This window comes from Populus alba, chromosome 5 (genome assembly GCF_005239225.2).
Source record: "Populus alba chromosome 5, ASM523922v2, whole genome shotgun sequence".
NCBI classification, from domain to species: Eukaryota; Viridiplantae; Streptophyta; class Magnoliopsida; order Malpighiales; family Salicaceae; genus Populus; species Populus alba.
Genome location: NC_133288.1, coordinates 19,281,257 through 19,302,169, shown reverse-complemented (window position 1 = coordinate 19,302,169; position 20,913 = coordinate 19,281,257). Strand labels below are relative to the sequence as shown.

The 20,913-nt window shown below is 35.3% G+C and overlaps 1 protein-coding gene across 3 annotated transcripts; it reads left to right on the top strand.

Annotated features, from left to right (window-relative positions):
- Positions 1–60: 60 nt before the first annotated feature.
- Positions 61–18,922, top strand: LOC118061750 (callose synthase 7). Of its 3 annotated transcripts, none has more exons than XM_035075301.2 (42): positions 61–619; positions 758–858; positions 3,083–3,195; positions 3,316–3,403; positions 3,508–3,618; positions 3,717–3,869; positions 5,472–5,561; positions 5,696–5,787; positions 5,861–5,984; positions 7,088–7,222; positions 7,307–7,383; positions 7,461–7,548; positions 7,977–8,099; positions 8,180–8,297; positions 8,618–8,949; positions 9,089–9,141; positions 9,351–9,411; positions 10,107–10,188; positions 10,273–10,322; positions 10,427–10,513; positions 10,707–10,808; positions 11,018–11,133; positions 11,223–11,304; positions 11,397–11,554; positions 11,665–11,788; positions 11,889–12,004; positions 12,101–12,212; positions 12,303–12,454; positions 12,816–12,925; positions 13,009–13,128; positions 13,260–13,328; positions 13,445–13,643; positions 13,736–13,847; positions 14,308–14,430; positions 14,506–14,624; positions 14,744–14,827; positions 15,421–15,533; positions 15,610–15,839; positions 16,644–17,441; positions 17,553–17,603; positions 17,851–18,036; positions 18,470–18,922. In XM_035075301.2, exons 1-42 carry the CDS (start codon positions 406–408, stop codon positions 18,761–18,763), a joined length of 5,862 nt encoding a protein of 1,953 aa, XP_034931192.1. In that variant the 5' UTR covers positions 61–405; the 3' UTR covers positions 18,764–18,922. The 3 variants fall into 3 exon arrangements, with proteins under 3 accessions (XP_034931192.1, XP_034931191.1, XP_034931193.1); XM_035075300.2 differs by having other exon boundaries at positions 10,707–10,865; XM_035075302.2 differs by lacking the exons at positions 11,889–12,004; positions 12,101–12,212 and having other exon boundaries at positions 10,707–10,865.
- The last annotated feature ends 1,991 nt before the right edge of the window (positions 18,923–20,913 follow it).

Here is a 20,913-nt window from a genome sequence, read left to right as displayed (position 1 = left end):
TTGTCGCGTAAATAGCGTCGCACTGAAATCCAAAAAGAAAAAGAAACCCTCTCCCTCCCTTTACATTTCCCGCCACCAATCCCAGCTTGCACTTACAAAAGCAAAAAGAGCACCACCCCTAAAAAAAAAAATTCCTAAATCCAATTCTTTTCTTGCCACCGGAGCAATCACTGCGTCTTTGACCCACTCCACACTCAAAGCATCCATCTTTCTCTCTATATATACAAAAAGAAGGATGTCTTCTCTCATTCTCACTATTACCACGACTGCGACAACATTCTCAAACATAACAAACAAGATAGCGAAAATCAAAGGAACTTGGATCGTTTTTACTCAACTTGAAATCAAAGCCATTGTTGTTATAATTTATATTGCTTTTTGTGGGTTGGCTTGGTGTGATTGGAGATGGCGAGTTCGAGCGGGACCAAGAATGAAGGGGGTCCGCCGCGTTCGCAGTCTCGGAGAATGACGCGAGTGCAGACGACGGTGTTGGATTTGGCTAACGAGGATAGTCCTCCTGTTGATAGTGAGGTTGTGCCGTCTTCTTTGGCCTTTATCGCTCCTATTCTTCGCGTTGCTAACGAGATTGAGAAGGAAAATTCTCGGGTCGCCTATCTCTGTACGTAATCTCCTCCAGTTCTCCTTTACCTTTCCTTTTGTTTTTTCAAAAAAAAAAAAATATTCATTTATTTATACACTACATAAACAATACATTATATAATTGCTGCTATGTTTATTTATATTTTTATGCAATCAGGCCGATTCCATGCGTTTGAGAGGGCTCATATGATGGATCTGACGTCGAGTGGACGTGGAGTTCGACAGTTCAAGACCTATTTGTTGCACAGGCTTGAGAAGGTATAACTGATTTTTATTTTTTTAAGAATATTTTTGTTTCAGCTTCATGGCCGGGATTTCAGGAATGATTTATTGTATTGTTTTGAATCATCTCCTTTTGTTACAGGATTTATTTTGTCTTGTTCAATTTTAGATATTTCACTTGGAACTAATTATTAGATTCTCGAAAACACTAGATGAGTTGTGGTGTTGGTTTTGTTCTTCTTGAATGAATTTTGTAGCTTATAGCTGTTTTCTTTTCTTGTTTCAAGTACCAATGAAGTGAATTTGCATTAAGTGCATTGTTGCTGAATTTTCCTAGCGTTCTCATTAAAAATCCCCGTTGTTTTAGCATTTCAAATTTTAACTGGCAGGCAGTATTTGCTCCTCGGCATCTGGTAAATTTAAAAATCTTCACTGCTTTATGAAAAATCATCATAATTTGTGTTTTGAAGTTCAAGATGTCACTCAAAATTAGTTTACATGCCAATTGTGTTCATATTGTAAAACGAGGCAAATTTAGGTAGTGGTTTGATCACAACTGTAAAAATAACTGCCTGCTTGCCTGATGTTTCTATCCCGCTTCTTTTAGGGTATCGGGATTTTTTAGTTTAACTGCTTGCCTGATTCTTAATTAAAAATAATTACCATACTGCTGACCTGAATCTCAATGGAAATAATTATCATACTGCTGGCCTGACTTCTTTGAGCATTCTTGGCATGCTAGCTGAAGTTTGGTATGACTTTATAATAATAGCCTACGGAACCTTTTGGGTTGGATACACTTACAAGGTATTGGAAATTGCCTGTATTTTGTCTTGTCTAATATGTCTCATTTGCATGGTTCTGCTGGGCCGGAACATGACAGGGACATTGTATAATCATATAACGAGCTGGATAAGAAAGTCTGGTTTTGCCTAATTTAGTGTGCTGCTTGCTCACCAGCTAACATAAGCCTTTCTATTGGATGCGCTAACCATTAGAAACATTTATAGAATCCTGTTCTGGACACCACTTCCAGTGCCACTCTGCAATGCACCATTCTTGGTGCTCTACAGAATTTACGTCTCAATTGGGAAACTGTTGATGTTAATATTTGAACCTAAATTAATTTTTTGTTTCAATTTCCACTGAATTTCAATTGCTATCTAATAAGTGATCCATCATCCTCCATATCATGTATTTCTGTTAATCCCCCAAATTAGCTGCTAGATTCCTTGTTCTCAAATCTGAAGGTGGATAAACAAGTCTGATTTTTAACTGGCTCAATCACATCCTTCACTCTTCCCTTCTCACTTAAACAAATTTATTACACAATCAAAATGCCTCCAAAGGCCTTAAGATACAAGAGTGGCTGTTGTTGCTTGTGGATTTTAAATAGCTTTAATTTGCATCTGTTAAAAGGCCTCAGAATCCACTTCCCAATGCAAGTGCATCTTATGAAAGTTACACCGCTGAATGTCTCCACCCAGAAGGGTAGAGAGGTGTGGGTGTGGCAATTAGTAATAAGTTCACTAACAGTATGGAAATTTAGATGAATAGTGTAGTGCCTGGAAGAATAGCATCTGTTTTATGTGGAATTATTTCTCAGCTGTAACTTGTTCAATGCTGAAAAATCTCAATTGTCTTAGGCTATATAACCTTTAATCTCATTATCGCATAGAAATACTTTAATTGTTAGTGAACATGCTGGTGGATGATCTTCATTCCTTTTGTCTTTCATGATATTCTGCAGCATAGATGGATTGGTATTGATGTGATTTTTTTCTACACTGGATCTCCTTTGATTTTTAATTCATGATTGCTATCCCATTATTTTCCAAATTCTTCCAACTATAAGAAAATATATGTTCCATAATTTATTTCTTTTGTGCTCTCACTCTCCTGGGGATTGTTCTCAACCTGCATATTTTGCTACAGTAAAGTGTAGTTTCATCAAGAAGGAAAAACGTGGGCTTTGAACTAAATATTGAAGATCATATTTTAGAGAAATTGCGTAACTGATTTATGATTTAGCCTAATCACAGTTTCCTAGAGCCTACTTTTCCGTTAGGCAACCTGTTCAATATATAAACTAGGATTATTTATACCTATTTCCTTTTATCTCAATAATACATTCAGATTGCAATTTTCCTTTATGGAAAAAGAAGATATTATCAGATTACTATTAAGAGCACACTCGAAATAATATTCTGGAGTTCTCAGAGAAATGATTTAAGACTACTTAAATTTCCCCTTTTTGTAGCTAGAAGAAGAAACAAAGCGTCAGCTTGCTATAAATGATCCAGGCGAAATCCAGTTGTATTACCAAAAATTCTACAAGGAGAACATTAAAGATGCACAGCATACAAAAAAACCGTGAGGCTTGATTATTTTTTAGCCTATTTTCTTCTTCTTTATTTATTTTTTATCCAATTGCTGTCTTGCCAAAGTTTCTAAGCATCTATCATATCTTATTCTTTGTGTCAACTCTTGCAGGGAGGAGATGGCTAAGATTCTTCGCACTGCTACAGTATTATATGATGTGCTGCAAACGGTCGTACCTGCAGGAAAAGTTGACAACAAGGTTTGATTTAATTGTTTTCAGCATCCTGGCATGAGCTCTTAAGGTACATGTTTGCACGTGGAAGGTGCTTAATCGTGTATGTTCAATTGATTCTATTGCCATAGACAAAGAAATATGCTGAGGATGTTAAGAGAAAAAGGGGACAGTACGAACACTACAACATTCTTCCACTGTATGCTGCTGGGGTAAAACCAGCAATCATGGAACTTCCAGAGGTTGGATATGTGTAGAATATGTAATCTTGGTTTTGCTTGAGCTAATTACATTGATTGTGAATGTCTGAACTTTATCATGGTCATCCTTGAAAATATAGATAAAAGCCGCACTTCATGCTCTACGTGATGTGGATAATCTTCCAATGCCCAAAATTAGACTACCGCATGATTCCTCTAGTGACATGCACAAGGAAAGGGTTACATCTGTCAATGACATATTCGATTGGCTCTCGTCTATTTTTGGGTTTCAGGTAAGATGCACCTTCAGTTCTATTTTTTGCAATTTGTTTTCTTATTTTACAGCCAAAATGTTAGTTTTGGGTCTTTTGTTTGTCAGTTCTGAAGTAATCTGCATGTTAGCTTCTAGATCTTTAAGTTGCTTAAAGGACTCACAGACTTGAACGTTTGGACCTTTGGGTCTCAGTTCACTGTTATTCATATACTTTATTCTCTTATTCCTTTTGAGAATTGTCGGCAGTATTGTTCCTTACAAAGCTAGGTGAATCTTATATGGCAACGGGAAGATTACAAAGAAAGTAATGAAGAAATTAACGCATCTCTTTTTAATGCTCGTGGAGAAAACCCATAATATTTCTTAATGGACATAAAGACGAAGTATTTCTAATTTGGAATAACTTATGAAGAACAGTCTGGAAATGGTTTGCTTCAGAGCTATACCATTTCCATTCAAACCAGTTATACTGAATCGATAGAAATAAATGAATTTTGTGGTTAAGATCAGGGCCATTTTCTTTGGTGAGCTATGGATGTGCTGTAAAACCTTGAAGATTTATTATTCACTTGCTTTGGGTTTTGGGAGAGGCAAAGAAGGCAAAACTCTTTGGAGAGGTGTGGCAATTGCACTGATATGGTGTGTTTGAATACAGAGAAATGCAGAAATTTTTGAGAAACGTCAGTTGTCTAACCAATTACTTTGAGTTAGGGTAGTTTCTAAAACTTATTTGTGTCAGTTGATTTTTCAGAATGATTTGTAGAAGCAGTGGCTGATCTTGAACAAAATTTTAGGGGACGCAAGAACATGACTAAATATACAGTATTATAGCTTGTGACATCATTCAATTTTGTCCATGTCAATTTTGGACAATAATTTAATTCTATCAAAACTCCAAAAAAGAAGAGAGAAAAAAAGATGATATGTCAAATTTTTTGATTAGCTTTGATGGTCTAGTGAGCATATTGTATGGATATTATTTTAAAAAATTTTATTCGTGGAAAAGAAAAGAAAACTTATTGACACTTTAAGGATGTGCATTTTGTTGCTTGGAAATAATATGTATGGCGGGAGAGAGACTTTTAATTTGGAAAAAGAAAAGCAAATTTTGAAAACAAGGATCCAACTCTAAATAAATTTGGAGACATAGTGACTAAATTAATTATTTGAAAAGTAAAGGAACTTAAATGTACATAGTATTTTGGAAAATTAAAAATGCTAGGTGAGGGCCTGTCTCTTTGAGGTTCTGCCACTGTGTAGAAGATTTTTTATTTTTTATTTAAGTTTAGAAGATGCCTTATCATACTTACAGCATTCCATTATCTTTTCCTTTCTTAATAAAATTTCCTCTTCTTTACAAAAAGAAAAGAAAATGAACTCTCCCTCACCTCCTCCAAATAATCAAATGTGACTAACTAATGGAAAAACAAGATTGGTGTTGCATGATTTGACTATCTGTTTGTCTCGTTAGATAACTAGTGGGGGTTTCATTAATATCGTAGTTTTGGTGGTCATAATGAAACTTGTGTGCTGTGTTCATAAACTCAAGTCAACTGTATGCATACAAGTTTCTGATTTAGTTATAACTCCTTATATTCTTATCTTGTCCATGGAATCGAAGCGAGGAAACGTGGCAAATCAGAGGGAGCACTTGATATTGCTACTAGCCAATATGGATGTAAGGAAGAGGAGTCTTGACGATTATACTACGGTAAAAGCTTGATGCTATATACTCACTTATCTTATATGAATTTAACATTCTTCTATTCTCTCTATAGAAGCCTTTTTTTCGTTTTACTTCTTTATATCATTGTCTTTCAAAGATTGAGACAAAGTTTATTGCAGCTCAATAGTGGGACCATACAACGATTGTTGGAAACAATTTTCAAGAATTATCGTTCGTGGTGTAACTATTTGCGTTGTAAATCAAATCTTGAGTAAGTTATGGTCATAAGATTGCAGCAGGTAAAGGTGTATTTTTCAGGTGGTTGAAATTTTTTGATCTTGTAGGTTTCCTACGAAGTCTGACAACCAACAGTTGAAGCTTATTTACATTGCACTCTATCTTCTTATATGGGGTGAAGCTTCAAATATACGATTCATGCCAGAATGCATTTGCTATATCTTCCACAATGTATGTTTTTTTATAAGATTTTTTCATGGAGTATTGCCAAGTTGAATTAAATAATATTAGCATGGCAGCAGTTTTTTATCATTCTTATGATAAGCTATTGTTTTAGATATCTATCGGGAGTCTTAGAAGTACAATCAACATAACATGTTGTGTAGAAACTATGATTGACTTCTTCTGGTATCGTTTAGTCCTTTGTTTTCCTAAAAGAGATGAATATAATTTAAACTGAATTAAAAAAAGGGGCTGAGTTTATTTAATATAAAAGGTAAGATCTTTAATAGAAAAGGAATCCTGAATAAGGAGAGCAAGCCAACTTCTGTGGGGAACAATAGATTGTTAAAAATTAAAAAGCAATGGCTTTCTAGTCTCATTGAATATCCACTAAAAAAAATCCTAAATGCCCCAGATAGATTGCCCCACGTAGAAGTTAGCTACGAAAATAATTTTGTCCCACATTTATTATGTTAGAATTGATTTTTGTATCATACCACTGCATATATTGCATATTTATACAAAATTTTACAGTCCTTTCTCCCAAAACCCACTGCATGAAAAAAAATCTTCCATCTTATTATGGTTGTTGATGCTCACCTATGGTATCACAAGTTGTTTTCTATATCCCAAGCCAGACGACAATGTATCAAAAGATGTTCATGTGTCTCCCATTATTAAGCTGCATGAGAAAAGCATCTTGAGAAAGTGCCTTATGAGATTTCTGTACTTGTAAACAGTTCTCAGAATTAGCTTATCATCTACTAATGTCTGAAATAAAATTTTTAGCCTTGGTTTCCAAATACTGGAATTCATCTGTCTGTCTTGCTTGTTATTTGGTAACAATTTTGTATATAGCATAGTGCTTTTATTTTCATTTCATTTAACAGTTGTTTAAATCAATTTATTAGAAGCATTGATGCCAGTTAAGGTAGCAGAACTCTATCATCACCAAGAATTAGTTTTAGGCATATAATTCTCCTATCTTAGAAAATCTAATGAATCATTCTTTAGGTTGGTATCTGTTTAGCTTCCTCCATGGTATGTTTTTGATGTTCACATCTCTTTTTTGTATGCAAATGTGATGCTCTCCTTATTTCCTAATGTACAAGATGGCACATGAAGTCTATGGAATATTACATAGCAACGTGCATCCTGTTAGTGGGGAGACATATGAAATAACACCACCTGATGATGAAGCCTTTCTGAGGAATGTTATAACCCCAATCTATCAGGTTTTGCGCGAGGTGATTTTTAACTAAATTTAGTACTTGTTATTTATCTTTCACTTACATGTTACATCTGGAAGATGATTTCATTTCCTGAAAAAGGAAGCAAGGAGAAACAAAGGAGGCAAGGCTAGCCATTCAAAATGGAGAAATTATGATGACCTGAACGAGTATTTCTGGTGAGACCCTTTGAAGAGTAAGTTCTGTTTCCACAATTAGTCAAGATGACTGATAACTAACTTTTTCATCTTTTCAGGTCTGACAAGTGTTTCAAGTTAAATTGGCCAATGGACCTCCGAGCAGATTTTTTTGTTCATTCAGATGAGTGGCCACCTGCAAATGAGGTATCTCTCTACCCCCCCTACCCCCCCTAACAAAGAAGGAAAAAAAATGGGTAAGGCATCTGAACATACCTTGACCCCAGTGTAGTAGCCTTTTACTGAAGCATGCGGATAATTACGCTTCACAAAAATGAGAAATTATAGTGCATTGTGTATGTTATCAACTGTTTCTTGCTGATCTTTAAATTCACATCTTTATTTTTAAAATATGTTTCAATTGGTTTCTTTTTAGTTTTTGTAAAATGTGATGTAATGATGTTAGTGATCTTTTGGCCATTGATAATAATGTTAGTTTTCAATGCTGAACTATTGAAGTTCTTCTATCTTCCTGAATTTCTTTTCATTTTTATTTTTTTTAATTGTTATGGGGAGTGGTCTATCATGCATTTCTTCCAAACATTTTGTGTTTGAAGTTTGTATGCTTTTTGCAGAGGTCTAACCAAGGCACTGGTGGAACGAGGAAGCCTAAGACTAATTTTGTCGAAGTCCGCACTTTTTGGCACCTTTTTAGAAGTTTTGACCGAATGTGGATATTTTTTATATTGGCTTTGCAGGTGGCCTAAAATGTTACTGGGTTAATGTCTTCAATAAATTTCTCTACTAGGAATCAATTGAATATGAACTTGTTTTTCAGGCTATGATAATTATTGCATGGAGTCCTTCTGGATCTATTATAGCCTTTTTTGATGAGGATGTCTTCAAAAGTGTTTTGAGCATTTTTGTCACTTCTGCATTCCTTAATCTTTTGCAAGGTATTGATGAATTTCTTAATAATTTTTCTCTTGTCCAGAAAATAAACAATATTTTTATTGCTATTTTAATTTTATTGCTTCTATTTCATCAGAAATGAAAACTTTGCTAGCATTGTCTTGCTAATGCTAGCGGTTATTGTGGACATCAACCAAGTGAAATAAAGCCTTGTGATTGCATTTTTTTGGCAATTTCTCAATATTAAACATTAATATGTATTTGTTTAAGTTTTGCATATGGTTATATATTGCTATGGTTTTGTTGTTATAGTTTGAGCGACTTTTTTGGTGCTCCCTTGACATTTTCATCTTTGGTTTTGTAGCTTCTCTGGATATAATTTTGAGTCTTAATGCATGGAGGAGCTTAAAAGTCACACAAATACTACGATATCTTTTTAAGTTTGTTGTGGCTGCTGCATGGGCTGTGGTTCTGCCAATTGGTTATTCTAGCTCCGTGCTGAATCCAACAGGACTTGTAAAGTTCTTTAGCACTTGGTCTATGGATTGGCAGAATCAGTCATTTTATATTTATGCCGTGACAATTTATTTAATACCCAATGTGTTTGCTGCTTTACTTTTTGTGCTTCCACCATTACGGAGAACCATGGAACGTTCAAACTGGCGGATTGTCACTCTCATAATGTGGTGGGCTCAGGCAAGTATATCAAGCACTTTTACTTTTGACTCAAGTGTTTGTGTGCATGCGTGTGTTTTGAGTTTGGTTGATATTCTAGTTTTTGTTTCTTTCTCTTCAACCTAGCCTTCTTTTTTACATTTCTTTTACCTTTTTGCAGCCAAAACTATATGTAGGAAGAGGCATGCATGAGGATATGTTCTCACTTTTAAAGTAAGAGAAACAAATGCTATTGATTGTTAATTTATTTTCATTTTTACCTTTTTGGAGGGGATGAGGGAGGTTACTAGGAAGTTGCATGATTTGGCTCTTGTACTTTATCAATGTTAGAATTCTTGTTGGGAAATTTAAAATGAATGTTATGCCTTTATAAACTAGAGGTCTTTTTTTCTTATTAAATCTTAATATTTTCCTATGCACAGGTATACTTTGTTCTGGGTCTTGCTGATAATTTGCAAGCTAGCATTTAGCTACTATGTGGAGGTTTTTTCTTCTTAAACATCTTAATTTTTGAATTTCAATATTCATTGAGACATGATTTTGTTAACAATATTCTGAGTCTAAATGCATCATGTACTCACAACATACACACATGTGCATGCACAAAAATGTTACAAATTTGCTTATATGCATGTATTTGGAATTTGGATCTATACACATGAAAATAAGAGAGTAGAATTATTATGTACAAGTTTAGGAGGAACTCTAAAGTCTTTTCTCCACCACTGAAAATGGTGTTCCTCTTGCAGAATAGCTCGTCACATATATTTGTACTTCAATTAAAGAACATTGTATGCAATGTAGGGATAAAAACTTAACTTCCTGGAATTTACATATGTTTGAAACACTTTTTGGATGTAGTTTCCACATGGGATATTTCAAATTTCTCCAAGGCTAAAATTTCTAATTACATGGTTGGTTAGAGATAAACAAAAAAAAAAAAAATACAATTCCTGTGGGAGATAATATTGAAGGCCATGTATAATATTGGGAGAAACATAGTTTTCCTAAATTATTGTACTGTTATAGTGATTTTTTGCAGCAACTATACCATGGATGTGGAAAAACAAACAATCTTATTTTGTACCTTTCAATTTCATTTTGCATGGACCATTTGTTTTCTTGTACAGTCTGTCATTCATTTGCTTATAACCCACATGTTGCATATTTGTGAATAGATACTGCCTCTAGTTGAACCGACAAAGTTGATTATGGAGATTCGTGTCAATAACTATCAATGGCATGAATTCTTTCCCCAACGTAATATTTCACCCTTTTTTATTACTCTCTGTACTTTCTTTCATCATAGAGCTATAACTAAGTCATGTTTTGAAATTGGTGTAGTTCCGCATAACATTGGTGTTGTTATCTCTATATGGACTCCTATTCTTCTGGTAAGTGGACTGAATATGAAGTTTTAGGAATGAGAAACTTTATAGTTTTGTGTTTCATAACAAACTTTTACATTAAGTTGGGGTAAATTCTGTCATTGTATTAGGTTTATTTTTTGGATGCACAAATATGGTATGCCATATTTTCTACTCTTGTTGGTGGGATTCAAGGAGCCTTCAGCCATTTGGGTGAGGTTAGTGGTTATTTTGTTCTCATATAATGATATATTAGCATTCATATGATGCACAATTGTCCCATTTATTTAACATTATTTTGATTGTTATAGAATATTTGGAATATTAGTTCATATTTGATTGTATGGAAAGTATGCAGTTGACAAGTTGTTGTTTTCATCCCGCACAACACTCATAACTTTTTATTTTCAGATAAGGACCTTAGGGATGTTACGGTCCAGATTTGAATCCGTGCCTTCAGCTTTCAGTCGCCATCTTGTGCCATCACACGAGGATGCTCCGAGGAAACCTTTGGTGATCAATTCTAACAAATTTTGTTGTAGTGGTTTGTTTATTTGCACTGACAATCAGGTATTTTTTTTATTGATGTTCCATCTTGGATGCATTTTGTGCCAAATACAAAAGCAACAATATTATTTTGTTTTCCAGCTTGTTTTATATAGCAATCAATTGGAACCCCCTCTTATTTGTCTTGTCTAAATCAACAATTCTCATCATTTCAGGATAAGGAATCAGAAAGAAAAAATGAGGAATCAGAAAGAAAAAATATTGCAAATTTTTCACATGTGTGGAATGAGTTCATATATTCTTTGAGAATGGAAGATCTGATCAGCAATCAGTTGAGGCTCTTCTTGCTATACAATTTATTACAACATCAAGTGCATCATATTTCTAGTTGTAAGATTTTAAATTTACTTCACTGTTCAGTGAAAAAGACTTGCTACTTGTGCCTTATTCTTCAAATGATGTCTCTGTCTTCCAGTGGCCTCCTTTTTTGCTTGCTAGCAAGGTATGCACCTTGATTCATTGGTATTCTTAATATTTGTACTCAATGCAATTCCAATTCTAACTTATCTCCTTGTGTTGATTAACACATGACAGATCCCTATAGCACTGGACATGGCAAAAGATTTCAAGGGGAAGGAGGATGCTGAGTTATATAGAAAGATGGATGAGTATATGCAATCAGCACTGATTGAGTGTTATGAGGCATTGAAGTACATAATATTTAGCCTTCTGGAAGATGATGTAGATAAGATGTAAGAAGCATTCATCTTGCGAGATTGAGTCTTAAAAGTCATATAAAATGAATCTGGCCATTTATGATCGATTATTTATTCATTTATTTTTATTATTCTTTTCTCAACAGGATTGTTAAAGAAATACATAACAAGGTAGATATGAGCATAAATGACCATAGATTTTTGAATGAGTTCGGAATGAGTGGATTGCCTATGCTTAGTGAATATTTGGAGAGATTTCTAAAAGTCTTGGTAATGTGCTTTCTTTATGCTTTCTTTTTTCTTTAATTTCTTATTTTCATCATGGTCTGCACTTGCTCATATTCGAGTGCTCACACTAGTTTGTTGACAGCTAGGTGATCATGATCATGATCATGATGATGATGGCTTCTACAAATCTCAGATAATTAATGCTCTTCAGTCTATTATAGAAATTATCACTCAGGATATTATGATTCATGGTCATGAGTAAGTTCTGAATTATTACTAACTTAATGGGATGTCAAAATGGTTTATGACAGATTGAGCCCTGATAACTAAATGTTTGGCTACCTATCCCTGTAGAATTCTGGAAAGAGCTCACTCACACTCCTCGAGTGATCAAAGTAGTATGCAAACACAGAGGTTTGAAAAGATAAATTTAAGTCTTACAAATGACAAGTCTTGGAGGGAGAAGGTTGTCCTAACACTCGCATATTTTGTTACGAATATAATGTTTGTGACATATACATCTTCAATTTTTATATTGTTCAACATCTCTCTGTAGGTCCTCAGGCTTCATTTACTTTTGACCACGAAGGAATCTGCCATAAATGTGCCATCAAACTTGGATGCTCGCCGCCGAATCACTTTCTTTGCAAATTCCTTATTTATGAACATGCCGAAGGCTCCAAAAGTCCGAGACATGTTCTCTTTTAGGTGAGTGATCGAAAAATGTGAATTTTGTAAACAAAAAATGTAATAGGTGGGTATGGTTTTTGTCTATACTTTCTTTGTAGGAACAACATATTCTAAAAATAAATCATCTTCAACATGATCATGACCTGTTACCACAATCCGATCAGAAATGAAGAAATGATAATCTTGCACGAACATGATAAAAATTGTGTTAAGTAGGATTGCTCAGTTTCTTCTCTTATTCACCATTTTTAGAATTGGTCATGTGCTTTTGTGTTGCTCATTTTCTTCCATTTAGATCATTATTGGTCATAAATAAATGGCTACTCATTTTAATTTTTTGTTTTGTTTTGACATTAAATTTCTTTTTTGATATCATTAGTGTTTTGACTCCCTATTACAAAGAAGATGTTCTTTATTCTGATGACGAACTTCATAAGGAAAATGAAGATGGGATAACAATTTTGTTCTACCTAAAGACAATATATCATGGTGAGTTTCTACCAATTCTTACATCACACTTTCATTCTTTATAATGGGGTTAAACTTATCATGTACAAATGAACGCAAAACAGATGAATGGAAAAATTTTGAGGAACGTATAAATGATCAGAAACTTAAGTTTCTTGCCAAAGACAAGGCGGAGTTTACTCGTCAGTGGGTATCCTATAGGGGGCAGACCCTTGCTAGAACAGGTTTGAATAGTGAAGGTTTTTGGTGCTTTATTAACTTGCTTCATTTATGGATGTTGACTAGGCCATCATGTAACCGTGTGTGTATGCACGTGTACGTGCGCACACATAATTCTTTATGTTTTTTTTTCCAGTGAGAGGGATGATGTACTACAGGCAAGCCTTAGAACTTCAGTGCTTATTAGAATTTGCAGAAGATGATGGTTTGTGATTTCTTAACATATATACGCGCCATTACTTCTGAAATTTAGCATTCGATTCCATTACCTCAAATGGTACATTATTTTTTCAAAAAGCTAATCACCGTTTTGCTTTGCAGCCCTTTTGAATAGCTCCCGTACCTTGGAACTTGAGATGGATCAAGAGATGGATCAAAAAGTATATTATGATCGGGTACAAGCTCTAGCTGATTTGAAGTTCACCTATGTTGTTTCTTGTCAAGTGTATGGGGCTCAGAAAAAATCCACTGAACAACGGGATCGGAGTTGTTACAACAATATTCTGAATTTAATGTTAGCGTAAGTTAAAATTGGTCCCATTGCATTACATGAAGCTCTCCATTTAGATACAAAAGGTTGATGGCAACCTTCATTACATATTGTTAATGCAGGAATCCATCGTTGCGTGTTGCTTACATAGATGAAAGAGAGACCACGGTGAATGGAAAATCTCAAAAGCTGTATTACTCTGTTCTTGTCAAAGGGGGTGATAAGTATGATGAGGTACGAGATTGATTCCTTGTTTGGTATGGAATTTAGGTGCTTCGGGATTTCTATGCTGCACTAAAGTCGAGCAATTGGTCACTTCCAATTAAATTTATCACATTTCAAACTGCAATAAAGGGTCGGAGTTGCAAAGTTATCTTCTGGAAAAACTCTGTTTATTGTTTGCTAGATAATCTAACAAAGTAATTTGGTATATGCACCTGTAAAATAAATTGTACTTCTTAGGGACTATGTCTTAGGAACAATTGCATTTATGTGATGTTTCCCGAACTGCTTAGTTTAGACACCTCAATTCATATGCTAGGTATGAGAAACATGTCTTGCCTTTGTGTTCTTGAGTCAAAAAATATTGAGAGTAGTTGATTGTTAATGCTACTCCTGTTTACAAGCTTCTTTTGCCACTTTTCTACAAATCCAAAGCACAATCTCTTACATGTTGTACTCCTTACACTGCTAGGAAATCTACCGAATCAAGCTTCCAGGTCCTCCGACAGATATTGGTGAAGGAAAACCTGAAAATCAAAATCATGCCATTATTTTTACTCGTGGAGAAGCCCTACAGACTATAGACATGAATCAGGTAGTCTCTCTATTCCTTTTCCATTCATTTATAAATTACATTATACAGTAATTCACTAAAATTTCTTTGTTTCAGGACAATTACTTTGAAGAAGCTTTTAAAATGAGAAATGTGTTGGAGGAGCTTAAAAAATCTCATCGTAGGAAACAAAACCCAACGATTTTGGGTATAAGGGAGCATATATTTACTGGAAGGTCAGCTTTACCATTTAATGGTTGTGCATCACGTGTTGGCGTGCAAAAAGAATTATGTAGTAGAAATGTTCTGATTTTAATATTATAAACCCTTATATTTCTTCCCTTTCTTTTGACAGTGTTTCATCACTTGCTTGGTTCATGTCCAATCAGGAGACCAGCTTTGTGACTATTGGCCAACGTATCTTGGCTAGTCCTCTAAGGTAAGCCTAATTTTAGCCAGCAATCAATGAATGCTTATGTGGTATTACGTATCATTTACAATTTGAATGCTCGTTGCATTATTTAAATTTTGTATCCGTGTACATTTCTATTTGTCCTTTTTAATTATCAAACATGGGAGAAAAATATTTCAAAGCTCAAACAGATGATATTTCACTACTTGAGAAAAAGAAAACGAGAAATGAAAAAATGTTTGCATTGATTACTACTAGAAAGTTTCTCCCATGGAAACCAATCTTAAGTCTAAACCACTGCTTGACTGTTTTTTCCCTTTTCCTCAGAATAGACTCGTTGACCAGTATAAGATATCTAGATTTACTTAATGATGAACTTTGTTCCAGATTAAAAGACCACAGAACCTTGGTTTTCTTTTTAAATTTTTTCTAATAGAAAAGAGTGGGAGTTTAAAACTACAGAGAGTTTCAACTTTCAAATATAGGAACAATTGCAAGCTTTAAACTGGAGTAAACTTTGTTTTATATACTTGTTTTGAAGACCAAAGTGCACCAAGATTATTCTTCAGTGGTGCACTTTGCTAGAATAAGATTCTAATAAATGTTGTCTGATTTTATAGGGTACGATTCCATTACGGCCATCCTGATATATTTGACAGAATCTTCCACATAACAAGGGGTGGCATAAGCAAAGCTTCAAAAATAATAAATTTAAGCGAGGATATATTTGCAGGTAATTTTATATGGATTTGAACACTATTGACATCACATAAGTACCATGCGATGATTAAGCATGTCACTCTCTTCAGGATACAACACAACTCTACGTGGGGGATATGTAACACATCATGAATACATACAAGTAGGAAAAGGACGTGATGTGGGGATGAACCAAATATCATCTTTTGAGGCAAAGGTTGCAAATGGAAATGGAGAGCAGACCCTTAGCCGTGATGTTTATCGACTAGGGCGACGTTTTGACTTCTATAGGATGCTCTCGTTCTACTTTACAACAGTTGGTTTCTATTTCAGTAGCATGGTATGCTGATCTGATCTCTTTATTTTACTGTCTTTGTGCTCAACAGATTTCTTAGTTTTTTGTTTCCTATAAACTCTAATAGAGTCTTCATGACTACTACTGGTGATATCCCTTTTGCTTTAAGTTTTGAGTTATGGTGGTATGTTGATCTCCTTAAGGAGCTCTGCATATGGAGCTTCAAGGTGATTTATTTATTTAATTTGCAGTAGGTTCAGGAAACACTGCTGTGTATTGGTTACTTGTTTTTTGGAGGATTCTTCTTCCTCCTCCCTATTGTTTTTTTTTTTAAAAAAACATGCATAGCATAACTAGGCTCCCTGGTAAATGTTGCTCGGATTATTCTTATTTACAAATTTCAAGCTGCTGATTGTTTACTGTTGAGGACGAGACTCATTTTATGCTGGTATCAAAATATAAACAATTCAACACCAAGTATAACATCAGTTTGTCAGCTTGGGCCTTATGCTACAATCCTCTGTTGTGACTAATATCATATAGTAATAGTTTCTAAATTATTTTGTGTTAATGAGGTACTAAAAAAGAACAACCCAAATTTTATGAAATTCAACAATTTCAATCATATCTGAATTGGATAATGATTATATTGTGCAGTATAAGATCAGTGGTTAGATAACATCAAACGATTAGGTCACTAGGCCAGCTTGTTACTTGTGAATCCATTTTAATATTCTTACGCATGATTTACTTCAAGTCCTATTAGAATTACATGAAATGGAGTGTATTAGAAAGATTTGGTATGCTTTTGTTGTTATAACTACATTTGGTATGCTTTTGTTGTTTCAGGTAACTGTGCTTACTGTATATGTGTTCTTATATGGACGCTTATACATGGTAATGAGTGGATTAGAAAGGGAGATTCTTATGGACCCGAGCATAAATGAAAGCAAGGCCCTTGAACAGGCTTTGGCTCCTCAATCCATTTTTCAGCTAGGCTTATTGCTTGTGCTACCCATGGTCATGGAAATTGGTTTGGAGAAAGGGTTCCGCACTGCTCTGGGTGATTTTGTCATTATGCAGCTACAACTTGCCTCAGTGTTCTTTACATTCCAGCTTGGAACTAAAGCACATTATTATGGAAGAACAATTTTGCATGGTGGTTCCAAATATCGAGCTACTGGGCGTGGCTTTGTTGTTTTCCATGCAAAGTTTGCAGAAAACTATAGGCTATACTCACGAAGTCACTTTGTTAAGGGATTGGAACTATTTATATTGTTGGTCGTGTATGAAGTCTATGGGAATTCATATCGCAGTTCAAGTCTTTATTTGTTCGTCACCTTGTCCATGTGGTGCCTGGTTGGATCCTGGTTATTTGCTCCATTTGTGTTCAATCCATCTGGATTTGATTGGCAAAAAACAGTGGATGATTGGACAGATTGGAAAAGGTGGATGGGAAATCGTGGTGGTATAGGGATTGCACCTGATAAAAGTTGGGAATCATGGTGGGGTGGAGAACAAGAACATCTCAAGCACACGAATATCAGGGGATGGTTACTTGAAATAATCCTCGCATTTCGCTTCTTTATCTACCAATATGGCATCGTCTACCACCTTGATATAGCTCATCACAGCAAAAGTTTGCTGGTACAATCCATATTTTTGTGATATTTTGTTTTCTTATTGGCCTATAACTGTTTGGTTGATTTTTACCACCAAATACTAACTTCTACAATTAACTTCAAATCTTTTTTGTAGGTTTATGGACTTTCATGGATAGTTATGTTAACTACACTTTTAGTGCTTAAGGTATGTGGCATGCCAATGGAACACATGCAATAGTAAATATGACTGGGAGCAGCTTGAATAATTTTTATCGTGCATGAAATAATTATATTCGAAAATTGGCAAACCAACATTTTAAACTTGTATATTGACCATTTGAAAGTAGAATACAGGAGGTTTTTCTTTTTCTTCTCACAAATGTGTCGTTTGTCTATGCTTTATTTCTGAACTTGGCCTGCTCCTGTTTGTTTTTTTCCAATGCTGCTCTCAGATGGTATCAATGGGGAGACGAAAATTCCGTACAGATTTTCAGCTCATGTTCAGGATTCTCAAGGCACTCCTATTCCTCGGCTTCGTGTCGGTCATGACTGTTCTATTCGTAGTTTGTGGTCTCACAATACAAGATTTATTTGCTGGCATCCTCGCATTCATACCCACGGGGTGGGCCCTTCTTCTTGTAAGTACAAACATTTTGTTCCCAAGTGTGCAATGTACTTTAAAACTTCTCCTTTAGTTGGCCACTGCATGACTAAGTCCTCTCTTTTATCTAAACAAAAGGATATTCTACCTTTAGCAATTATTGCATTCATTCAGACCCAGATGATCTCCAATGCATATTTATATTATTCAAGAATCTATTGAATCAAAAGCTCACATGATGGAGTTCCTTGTGATATAATGTGCATTTTTTACTGGAATGCACCAACAAAGCTATGAATCCAGTTCCTTCCAAAATATTATTTGGCCACAAGGACAAGGACAGTTCTCTCTTTGGTGTCCGTCCACCCACGCCGCCGCCCCCCCCCCCCCCCCCCGCGGAAATATTACCTGGTGATTCGTAGTTTCAACTGAACGAGAACTTTTAATATCCAATTTCTTGTCCTTTGTAGATTGGACAAGCATGCAGGTCGTTGTTTATGTGGATAGGATTCTGGGATTCAATAAAGGAGCTAGCAAGGGCATACGAATATATTATGGGCTTATTGCTTTTCATGCCAATAGCCATCTTGTCATGGTTCCCGTTTGCCTCGGAGTTCCAAACTCGCCTGCTCTTCAATCAAGCATTTAGTAGAGGCCTCCAAATTTCTATGATTCTTGCAGGAAAGAAAGAGGGAGCTGATAGAGCTGATACTGGAAAGAAAGAGGGAGCTGATAGAGCTGATACTGGAGAAAGAAGGAGCTGATGCAGGAAAGAAAGACGGAGCTGATGCTGGAAGGAAAGAGAGTTTCCACATTTCACGTTCATTTGTCTTTTTAATTGTATCTAAAAGTAGCTGGAGTCAAAAAAAGATGGTAATTACTCTTACAAAATCCATTGATACGATGATTCTCTTTTTTCGATAGTATGCTTGGGCACGAAATTAGTGACTTTCCTTTAGTTATTCCTTGTTATTTCTCACTGTTGGACGGGGTATGGATTAGTGTTTGTGTGTATGCGAGCTTTAAAACGAAATGATTTATAACAATAGAATATAGAATAGTAATAATTTTGCAGAGCTTTTGCAGTATCAATGAATCAACGCTAGAGAGTTTTTACAGAAGTTAAAAATTGGGTGAGGCCCAGGTTTTTGCTGAAGATCTAAACTTTTTCTTTGCTGAAAATCAACACCTATCAACGCCCAAGCATTTGCACATTTGGATCTACAATTCTCGTTAAACTTGGTCTCTTCTCTGCTTCAAGATCTTGGTAAGTAAGTTTTCCGTGGATCTATCTTCTTAGCTCTTTTAATTTTTTTTCTTGTTTATTACCGTGTATCATTTCGGTATTGCTTGTTTATTAAAGAGTTTACTCTAGGATTTGAATTCTTTGGTTTGCTGTTAAGCTAGCAGTTCAATAAGGCAGTGGTAAGAAGTAAAGTTGCAGGACTAGAAGGCTGGAAACTTGTAGATGAAGATCAAATAAGAATACATTAGTCACATATAAATAAGCAATAAAAACATGTGATAAATGATTAGTTAGCTGGTGGTTAAAGTTTTTTAGTAATCAGTTAGTTTTGGTAATTGGTTTCATTGTATATAAAGTGTAATTAGGAGACGTAAGAGGCAAATGATCAATGAATGACATTTTTTCGTTGCCAATTCTTGTTTCTCCTCTCTTTCCTTCAATTCTTCTGGTTCTTTTTTGTTTAGGCTAAGGCCATAAAAAATTGGTACTAGAGCCGATCCCAGGCCATTCTTGATTTTGTCATTGTTCTACATTCAAAAGGATGGTGGAAAGCAATAAGATAAAGGTTGTAGAGGAGCATTGTAGGAGACTTTATGAACAAATACAAGAAATTCAACAGGAGCTTCAAGAATTAATAGCAACAAACAAAGCAATATGGATAGAACAAGAGAAGAAGTCTGGTCAGATCAGTTCATAGCTTGAAACATTGAATCATCAGATTTAATCTTTCTTGGTTGTTCAAGTGGTAGAAAAAGAAGTTGGAGTTAATTCCAAAGGAATCCTATTATAAATCCAACAACGGGAAGGGATATTGAAACTCTTAGTAGTCAAAAAGGCATACAAGGATTCAGAAGCCACAATCATGGAGATAATGTTAGGACTGTGCGTGAAAAAAAAGAGGCAATTCCCGTTAAGTACAGACCCTTCTGCTTGGGAGAAGGGAGATGTTCACCTACAAAAAGAGAAGAGAAAATGGAATCTTCAAGACAAGAAATTGGTGCAGGCTTTGTCCTTTTTGTTATTTTTTCGGCCTGGTATAGAGGCCAGACCACCAGAGGGGCATGCGAATCATCGATTTTTACAATGCACAAGAATTGTCATTGTTCGTCGTTTTTTGCCTGAATACCAATTATAGGATTGCAGTTAACTTTCTTTACATATAAAATAGAATTTTTCCAAAGTTTCTTTCATGTAGTGTTAACCCTTCCAGAAAGCCTCCTTTTGTTTTCCTGTTGGCCTGATTATATTGATATCCCAGCCTTTCCGATGTAAAAGCGAGAGAATCTCCAGAATTTCCAAAGAAGAAGAAGCAAGATGATTATGCAACTGGTACTTCTGGCCATTCTGTTGATATGGTCAATAAAAGCATCCGCACGATCTCCATCTCTAGCCAAGCCAAACTGTCGAGCCTTCTGTGGAGAAATCATCATTCCATTCCCTTTTGGAATAGGACCAGGCTGTTATTCCCACAAATGGTTGGAAATAGTTTGCAATGGAACTTTCAGCCCTCCAAAATCTTTTGCAGAAAGCCTTAATCTGGAGGTGCTGAACATTTCAATAGAAAACATTGGAATTCATGTCAATCTGCCAGTTACTTCTTCTGGTTGTAACGGTGCAACAACGAGCAGTGTACACATTAATTTGGAATCCAGCCAGTTTTGCACATCT

Bases quoted from the DNA above. Each gene is read 5' to 3' on its own strand.
- LOC118061750 (XM_035075300.2), top strand. From the start codon at position 406: ATGGCGAGTTCGAGCGGGACCAAGAATGAAGGGGGTCCGCCGCGTTCG. The intron at 8,950-9,088 runs GCAAGTATATCA...ACCTTTTTGCAG, and splicing joins TCATAATGTGGTGGGCTCAG to CCAAAACTATATGTAGGAAG. The intron at 15,840-16,643 runs GTATGCTGATCT...TTGTTGTTTCAG, and splicing joins GTTTCTATTTCAGTAGCATG to GTAACTGTGCTTACTGTATA.